The 10,410-nt window shown below is 36.6% G+C and overlaps 1 protein-coding gene and 1 pseudogene across 1 annotated transcript; both read right to left on the reverse strand.

The window, feature by feature from the left end:
* Window positions 1-15: 15 nt before the first annotated feature.
* LOC120012429 lies at window positions 16-10,178 on the reverse strand (annotated as a pseudogene).
* Window positions 961-4,623, reverse strand: LOC120013448. The gene is made up of 3 exons (XM_038865253.1): window positions 2,428-4,623; window positions 1,370-2,332; window positions 961-1,287 (listed from the first exon to the last, which is right to left on the reverse strand). Exons 1-3 carry the CDS (start codon window positions 3,955-3,957, stop codon window positions 1,021-1,023), a joined length of 2,760 nt encoding a protein of 919 aa, XP_038721181.1. The 5' UTR covers window positions 3,958-4,623; the 3' UTR covers window positions 961-1,020.
* Window positions 10,179-10,410: the final 232 nt, after the last annotated feature.

Consider the following 10,410-nt stretch of genomic DNA (forward strand, 5'->3'; position numbering starts at 1 on the left):
TCTGATAGAAAGACAGAGGGTAAAGCAAACTGAACCAATTCAAAATTGAGTCAATAGACTCAATACAAATTTTCTGTGATTTGAGTAAAATTCCATGACAGTCCTACAAGTCTAATTAAATTCATAGAAAATCTTCAAATATGAAAGGACACAAAAACAAAGAAAACAGGGTGGTAGCTTAGCTACAACAGTATCTACAGACCCTTTTACCCTTACAGCCTTACAGATACCTTCACCTGCGGGTTTTCTGCGTTATTGGACAAATGTGACATCTACAAACTTAAAACAAACAGGCGCCTGAACTTTATGATGAACAAACTGACGCAAGAAGATAATCAAATTCCTCTTATTTCCCAGCGACACAATCTGCATTCAACCTCAAGACTTGGATACCAACAGGGTTACAGCTGCTCCAAGAAAATGATAACTTTAACATCCACTTCCAAATGGGGTTAAGTGCATATAGGTCACTGAAAGATACCCCAGTTTGCAATTAGGTCACTCAAAGAAAAAAATTTCTAATTAGGTCACTCAATGTTCCAATTTTGAGCAATTAGGTCATCACGCTCTAATTCCGGCCAATCGATCGCCGGAACTTGCTGACATGTCCACTTTTGCATATGTGGACTAAACTGACGTGGAATTTTGTGATGACGTGGATTTTTTTAATAAAAAATTTATTTTTTCCCTGAAATATGAACTTGTAAAAAAATTATGAAAAAGTATATAAAACCTTATATTTTAACAGAATGTTTATTTGCAAATAAGTCATTAAATTTATGTTTATGACCCAAATTGTCACAGAATATACTTGTTATGTATTTCATATATGTAAACCGATAAAATCAAATACAACATTGATTTCTATCACCAAGTACTAATCCATCAACATCATCCAAAAGACATAAATAATAAACTTACACATAATCCAAAATACATAAGAAATATACATGTAAAGCATTTAAAATACTGCCAATAGACATACATACAAAATGAGACCAAAAAGATATTTAGTGCTCCTTAATTTCTATCACCATTTGTGCAAACAGATTCTTGAGATGCTTGTAGGATTGAGGCAACTCTAGTTGATGATGTTGCAGCACCAACAGTATCACTTGTTAAGTTGGATCCTACTCTCATTGGCACAACACCCCTCCTTCGTATCCCACCTCTTCTGGGCACACCACCTCCTCTTGATCCACCTCTTCTAACACCACCTCCTCTTGAGGAGCCACCTCTAACACCACTTCTAACAGGCCTTGTACTTGCAGCTGTAGAGGTACCAGCCTGTAAACATACAAATATAAAACAAGTTGCATCAAATACAAATGTCAGACAATTACAAAACTAAAGTTATATGAACCATTACCATATTAGGATTTCCTCCTACCATCCCTGCTGCACCATCAGATCTACAACCTCTCCTATTATGCCCTGGTTGTCCACATTTGCCACATTTAATCACAGGATAAGCCCTCCTCAACCTCGATGGATCTTGACTCTCCCCAGCTTCCCTTCTCCTTTTTACTTGCGGCCTACCCATTTTTTTCCTTGGCGGTGGTGGAAGCACAGCTTCAGCATGAGTATTGGGATACATATTCATATCATTAAGAGGATGAACAAAGTGGCTATACCCTCTCAAGTATGTTTCTTTTGTGTAATAATGACTTACATATTCAACAATAGGATGTCCAATGTACCTGAGAGCTGCAATTGCATGGCAGCAAGGTATCCCTGTGAGATCCCAAACCCTGCAACTACATGTTCTTTCCACTATGTGCACAACATACTTCTCTGGTCTACAGGTTACCTCAAAAAGTGAATGTGCATTATCCCCACTCCAGATAACTTCCCATCTCCCACTAAGATCCACTAGTTTCACAATCCTCTTTGCAACATTTGGCACCAGTGGGCTGTTGGAATTAGAATCCAACATATCCTTTCTCAACTTTACAATTCTCTTCATTGCATCCTTCCTCAATTCTTCTAGAAATGTAATAATAGGTTTTCCTCTATGTTTTAGAATGCTACCATTATAGCTCTCTGAAATATTGTTAAGCAACATATCATTCTTACAAGTAGTCCTAATCTTAGCTCTACTCCACAACTTGTCAGCCCTATCATCCAGCCACTTCCATGCAGGTTCAGAAAGTGTCTTCATTACACACATCTCATGCTCAAATTCAGGAATTGTAGTCCTTGCAATAATCTTGTAGAACTGGCTTTTAAGTTGCACTCCCTTGTGTTCTTTGCTGAAATTATTATACAGGTGTCTAGCACATATTCTGTGCTCAAAACCAGTTAGCACTATGTTGAATACATTCTCCAATCCCTACAAAACAAATATTGTCAATGCATGATGTTAGTGAATGTGGGAACAACAAAGAATTATTATGAACCAATTTTGTGAATGAATGAGGTTAGTACCTTTTGTTGGTCTGAAATGAAGGTCCACTCTCTATCCATCCCCAAATCACCCATTAAATGCATCAAAAACCACCTCCAATTTTCAGTATTTTCAACCAAGACAACTGCCCATGCAATTGGATATATGTGTCCATCCCCATCTTGGCCAATTGCTGTAAGAAGCTGTCCTTTATAGCATCCTTTTAAAAAACATCCATCCAAACCAATCAGTGGTCTGCAACCATCCAAAAAACCCCTTTTCAAAGCATCTAAACATATGTATATCCTATTAAATTGAGGTGGACTGTCAGCTGTAACCCTATTCACATGCACAATGCATGTGCTCCCCACATTTTTGTTCCTTATCTCTGCACAGTAGTCTCTCAACCTGGCATATTGTTCTTTGGCTGTACCCTCAATCATCTCCTTAGCCTTCAATTTGGCTCTATATGCCTGTGAAATTGTAATGTCCAACTGCAAATTCTCACTAACCCATGGTATTAAGTCAATCAGTTTGATATCTGGTTCTAGTCTAATCTTATCAGCAATTCTGAATGCCAACCAATTTGTTGATGCTTGCTTGTTGACAAACAACCTAGTACAACTATGTGACTCAACCAGAGTCTTGATTTGAAATGTTTGTTCTCCTTTGATTTGGCTACACCAAATCTTCCATGGACAATCAACCTTTCCCTCACATTTCATCTGGCATCTGTCCTTGTTATTTACATAATATTTAAGCTGAAATCCTCCAGCAATAGCATAGTCTTTCACAGCAATCTTGAACTCTTTTAAACTATTAAACTGCATCCCTAGCTCTAATCTAACTTCTTTCATAGGCAAATTTGGATTGTGTACAGGTCCCCTAGGCACTCTCCTCTTACTTCTCTGTTCTACCTCACTGTCATCAGAATCAATAGGCAAATGATAATCAAGATCCTCTAAATGGTCACAGTCATACTCATTCAATAAATCTTTAGCATAATCACTATCTGAGTCATCCTCCATAACCACCTCATCCTCATTCTCTTGCTGCCCATCATCATTCTCTTGCTGCCCACCCTCATCATCTTGCTGCCCACCCTCATCATCTTGCTCATAAGACTCATTCTCCTCCTCATCAGTCTCCACCTCTACATAGTGCTCTGAATCAGTCAATTCCTCAACATCAATATCCACATCAATAACAGCTTTAGGATCAGGTATTGGGCCATCATAAAATATAGGAACCTCCACAGGGTGCTCAACATAGACATCTACATGATCTTCCCCTTTGATACACTCTATCATGTGAAGGACATCCTGGTCATTCCTTATGGGTTTTAGACCATCCTCAAAACTCTTATTGGGCAGCAAGAAACTACAATTCTTCAAACTGTTATACCCTACCTCTCTCAAACATTTCAATATTTCAAATAAACTAAACATATCTGAATTACAATTCTCCCAACATGAAACATCCCCTCCAACATATTCAATCTTTTGTGATATATTATTTTTCGCTAGTTTACCCCCATGGTGTAAGACCATGTCAAAATAAATGGAGTCCATTAACCTACAAGTGAAAAGCAAAATACCCAGTAAAATATATCAATCATACTATCTCGTACATGCATGATTTACATCAAATCCCATATAGACAAAGTCACACATATTACATTTGCACAAAAAAATGCCACCATAAACAATACAACACTAACAGGTCAAGAACTAAGCACCAATCATGGGCACAAGACAATCAATAAGCCTAGACGAAAGATATATGAGCTAACCCAGAAGGACTTGACCCAATCGACCTAACTCAGAAGAAAGATGGGTTTAGGTTATACCTTTTACTTCTGGAACTACTGAAGCTTGCGAGACCTACGACTCCTGCGATTATCCGATGGCCGTAAACCCAAGACGAAAGGTACACGAGTTAACCGGTGAAGACGATTGAAGAAATCTGCGTTCCACGCAGAGAGAAATCGGGCAGAGAGAGAAATAGGGTTTAGAAGTGTTTTCGAGAAGATGGGTTATGGTGGGAAGGTGGAAATGTATACGGTATATCAAATCAAATCTCTCCTCTTTATTCAATTTTTTTTTATTAAAAAAATCCACGTCATCACAAAATTCCACGTCAATTTGGTCCACATATGCAAAAGTGGACATGTCAGCAAGTTCCGGCGATCAATTGGCCGGAATTAGAGCGTGATGACCTAATTGCTCAAAATTGGAACATTGAGTGACCTAATTAGAAATTTTTTTCTTTGAGTGACCTAATTGTAAACTGGGGTATCTTTCAGTGACCTATATGCACTTAACCCCTTCCAAATGTTAGAGCCAAAGAAGAGATGTTTCACAGCAGAACCTGTCATCAAGATGTAACAATACCAGCAAGAGGATACGAAAGGGAAAAAAACCGAAAATACCAGAGTTGAATTGAAGGTTAGATGAGAATGGAGACTAAATCAAAGATGATCCATTGAGAAATATGAACATCTGGACACAATAGAAATAATATCAGAAGGAAAAATTTTTATTTGTTCTCGCTTGGCATTAGAGTTCAACTTATTTCTTTTGTGAAATGACTTCCTAATTTAAACATGTGTATGGCATTTGGATTAAAAGAAATCAAATTATCAAAGTTTTTACTCGCTAGTTTTTGCTGCATTAAACAACAATAACATATTCACAGATGACATGCAAGATATACGTGTGCTAAGTATTACAATCCAGAGCATTCAAGTAGGCAAGGCAGTTTGAGTGTGCTTTGTTGCATACTGTCACAACATATCTGTTGGGGAATGCTAATTCATAAATAATCCAAGAGTCTTGGCTGATAGCATTTTTTTTCTCTCTTTTATTGAAAACTTTCTTTACAACTTTGTCTTATTTTAACCATCAGGGTATGTTCTATAAAAAACCCAACCAACTCGAATACATTCGAAAATAACTGTTCTTTACGCTATCAGTAAATAAAAACTGAACAACTAAACTACATATCTAAAAGTGATACTACTTCTACTTTAGACGTCCAAGAATAATATACCTTATCTAACAAACAATGAAAGGAATGTGAGATATTAACCTCTATGCTTGGAGAACTGGTGTTGCAGTTTGATGGGAGCTGCAATTATCACTAGTTTCTTCCACAGGCGTAATCTCCTCACTGGAAGTGGAAATTTGAACAGAAGCTCTTGCTCCATCTTCAGAATTCAAGATTTGTGCAGATTCTCTTCCTCCACCTCCAGATGTAGTACTTTGAACAGATTCGGTTACTTCATCTGCAATAATACAGACTTGCCCTGATTCTAGCTTATCTTGCTCAGTCCAGAACAGTGGGCCAAAAGCAGGTTTTCTTCCGTCCTCTTTTGTTTTCGAGTCATCCTCATCATTATAATCCAAATTTCGTAGAATTTCAGGAAGTGAATAAGAACAATCGTCTGCAAGGTTATTTGCCAGTTCAATGTCAATTTTCTCCTTGGAGCTAACAATGGCCTCTCCATAATTAGGGGTAAAAGATCCCTCAGCCTTATGCTCATCTTCCTCAACAAAAGACCAGAAGTTATTCATTGAAGGTGGGATCTTGGAGAAAAAAGTTTCACCAATATTTCTCATCAGACCCTTATTATATGGATTGAGTTTTTTATCGGAAGTTCTCATATGTAGTCTGCAAAAACAAGGATCAAAATGAGAAATCTAAGGTCCAAAGAAAGAAACCAGGTAAACATTATACATTTTGTTGCTTCTGGGGATGTGAGGGAATCTGCAAATCTAACTAGTATCTACATATATTATTCATGTATGCACAGACTAAGGCACACAAGAAAACTAACAACTGCACATTTTTCCAAATAGGTGATATTTTTTTTATGTGTTCCTAGAACAAAGCATAATAATAAAACAAGCTTCTGTAATCCAGCAACGTATCAAGTATGTAAGTTTAATTTTGGATATTTTTAAGAAAGAAAGTCACCTGGTTTTTGCAAATCAAATATAAATGGAAAAAATGGAAGGCCACCAACAAACCACACAGCCAGAAAGCAGTAGACTATGAGCAAATCTGACAGTACATCATGTGACGTGGCCTTCCAGATATTCTTCTCTTTTTCAAGAATGTTGATCCATGAAAAAACAAAGACATAAGAGCACAAAATAGTTGCTGTTGATATAAACATGATGAACAACCGATAGTTGCGCTGCAACCAAATCAATATGAAGAGCAATGTCAGTTTCTAACAACTGCGAAGCAATTTAGATGACATTCTAATAATGGATGGAACAGAAATTAGCATATGCGCAGCATATTAAGTACTCAAGAGAGTAGGTTATTTTCTAGTTCTTTAAGGTCATTTGGTAAGACAATAACCTACTCAATCATTGCATCAACAGTTTTATACCAATCACATCCAGAAGGGAAAAAAAAAAAAGAAGAAGTGCTTAGTCTCAGCTTTACCAACTTTACTTTCCAAAAATAAATTTTGGTGGAACTCATGGAATGACAAGAAACTCCAATTTGCTATTTAATAGCAAACATTCAGTTTCATGTTGAAAATCTAATGCAAGAATATACTTACTATTCCAAATTTCCAATGCATTGACCAACCCATGGACAGTGATGATCAAATATCTGAACACAGTTGTTGCATATTGAACAGTGGGAAGCACGAGGAGAACGATAGAGCAAACAAGTGTCACAAAACTTCACTTTTACTGAGTGGCCATTCACAATCACATCTTTAAGTAATTTCATGTGAGGGGTTCTACCATTAACCCATTCCATTGATTGTGTTGTTACTTCCAATGCTTCATCTGCTTCTTGAGGCTTTAAATTTCTGGGGACCATTCCAGGATCTCTACCAGATGTCAACAAGAGAAATATTAAATCCTGCAAAAAAATAAATAAATTTGACCTTGGTATAAAATTTATGTTCCATATGCTGTAAGGAGCTCCAGCTTGTGTTAAGCTTAGCTTTGCCGTGTCACGTAATTATATAATGACGTAAGAAGAAGATCATTGAAGAAAACATTATCGAACGATGTAGATATATTGAAAATAATGGTTCCACAATAATAGAAGAGGATGGAAGAACCTACTGTCGAGCAGACATAAGAGACGAAGTATTAGGGGTAAACTTCAGAGACAATAAGATTGACCTCGCATGTGATATGGTACGAAAGACAAAATAAACTCCAATAAAATATTTCTTACTTTTTAAACATGTGTATGGCATTTGGATTAAAAGAAATCAAATTATCAAAGTTTTTACTCGCTAGTTTTTGCTTCATTAAACAACAATAACATATTCACAGATGACATGCAAGATATACGTATACTAAGTATTACAATCCAGAGCATTCAAGTAGGCAAAGCAGTTTGAGTGTGCTTTGTTGCATACTGTCACAACATATCTGTCGGGGAAAGCTAATTCATAAATAATCCAAGAGTCTTGGCTGATAGCATTTTTTTCTCTTTTATTGAAAACCTTCTTTGAAACTTTGTCTTATTTTAACTATCAGGGTATGTTCTGTAAGTAACCCAACCAACTCGAATACATTCGAAAATAACTGTTCTTTACACCATCAGTAAATAAAAACTGAACAACTAAACTACATATCTAAAAGTGATACTACTCTACTTTAGACGTCCAAGAATAATATACCTTATCTAACAAACAATGAAAGGAATGTGAGATATTTACCTCTATGCTTGGAGAACTGGTGTTGCAGTTTGATGGGAGCTGCAATTATCACTAGTTTCTTCCACAGGCGTAATCTCCTCACTGGAAGTGGAAATTTGAACAGAAGCTCTTGCTCCATCTTCAGAATTCAAGATTTGTGCAGATTCTCTTCCTCCACCTCCAGATGTAGTACTTTGAATGGATTCAGTTACTTCATCTGCAATAATACAGACTTGCCCTGATTCTAGCTTATGTTGCTCAGTCCAGAACAGTGGGCCAAAAGCAGGTTTTCTTCCGTCCTCTTTTGTTTTCGAGTCATCCTCATCATTATAATCCAAATTTTGTAGAATTTCAGGAAGTGAATAAGAACAATCGTCTGCAAGGTTATTTGCCAGTTCAATGTCAATTTTCTCCTTGGAGCTAACAATACCCTCTCCATAATTAGGGGATCCCACAGCCTTATGCTCATCTTCCTCAACAAAAGACCGGAAGTTATTCATTGAAGGTGGGATCTTGGAGAAAATTGTTTCACCAATATTTCTCATCAGTCCCTTATTATATGGATTGAGTTTTTTATCGGAAGTTCTCATATGTAGTCTGCAAAAACAAGGATCAAAATGACAAATCTAAGGTCGAAAGAAAGAAACCAGGTAAACATTATACATTTTGTTGCTTCTGGGGATGTGAGGGAATCTGCAAATCTAACTAGTATCTACATATATTATTCATGTATGCACAGACTAAGGCACACAAGAAAACTAACAACTGCACATTTTTCCAAATAGGTGATATTTTTTTTATGTGTTCCTAGAACAAAGCATAATAATAAAACAAGCTTCTGTAATCCAGCAACGTATCAAGTATGTAAGTTTAATTTCGATATTTTTAAGAAAGAAAGTCACCTGGTTTTGCAACCCTTTTTGCAGTAAAGGATAGTTACAGAAATACTAAAATACAAATTGTAGCCAGGCTGTGAATGTGTACCTACCATAACTGTGAGAGCAGCGCCAACAAATAATACAGCATACCAACTCCCAGGATGTCTGATGAGCTTGTCATTGATCTTAGAATAGATATTTACGCAAAAAAAGACTGCAGGGCCAGCAATCAGGAGTACAGTCAGAAACAATGATGGGCCATCAGGACCGAAGATCAACCTTCCCCCACAGAAAATCCTTTGATAATCAGTAAAAATCACCAGAAATACTACAGAAGTGGGAAAAAAAAGAGTGGGAAACCAGGTTGCCACTTGAAAATTGAGAAAAGCCATATATAGTGAACTGCACTAAAAAATTTAAAGAACCATAAGACAGCCTGACAAATCAACTAAGCATAGATAAAATCAAAATTCAGTAAAAAAAAAAAAGCAGTCCCCTTGTCTTTAGTCCCCCACAGAGTTGATCCTAGTATATAGATCCAGACCATACTTTACAAACAGAATCCAAAAACTACAAAAGCTTAAAATCGAATTCGCACCCAATAAAGAATAAAGGATCCCATATCTAAGGAAAGTGAAAGAACAGATAGATCTAATCGTCATATTCAGACAAAAGAAATAACAAACACGCTATTCAATTCATGATCAACCAGTAGGATTAAATGAACGAGAAAAGAAAACCCAATTGGAAAATAGAGCCGGAGACTTACGTTGCTTCCTTTCCCAGCTTGATAGAGTCTCACAGGTTTATCCTGGGCCATCCCCCCTCTCGCTGATGATTTTGGATACCTTATCACAACAACAACAACTCACCTCTCCTCATCCTCTTCTTCCAATCACAAAATTTCTCTCTCTATCCTCACACTATGAATATAGGAAATCCAAGAACCAATATAAAAAAAGAGAACAAGACTCTGACTCTCCAATCTGGGTAGTCCATAAATCTTGTGTATAAGCGTATCAAATGAGGAGTGAAGAGAGGAACGAAGAGGTAGAGAGGTTTTTGGATAAAAAACCAGCAGCCTCTCTCTGCTCGCCAAAATTATTCCCCTTTTATCTTTACTTAGCTTTTTCTGTATATCACGGAGATTATACCAAGACATAGATTCTCCATCTATGTCCCTCTGATGCAAGAAACGCTGGCAAGGATGACGTCCGGGCGGATGTTTCAATTTCTCGCGGCTTTCACGCGGGTGTCTTGTTTTAACTTTTAATTTCTTTACTAATTAGTAATTATTACTATTATATTTTATTTACATGATTTAAATGGGAAGTATTAATTTTTCTTTATTAATTTATTATTTAAATAAATAGAGAATTTTACTTATTCTTTAAATTCTTGCTTTTAAATTTTTTTTAACGAGAACCGTTTAATAGGCCAGCATTTAAAAAAAAACTCATTTA

The sequence above is a fragment of the Tripterygium wilfordii genome, chromosome 13 (assembly GCF_013401445.1).
Source record: "Tripterygium wilfordii isolate XIE 37 chromosome 13, ASM1340144v1, whole genome shotgun sequence".
Classification (NCBI taxonomy): Eukaryota; Viridiplantae; Streptophyta; class Magnoliopsida; order Celastrales; family Celastraceae; genus Tripterygium; species Tripterygium wilfordii.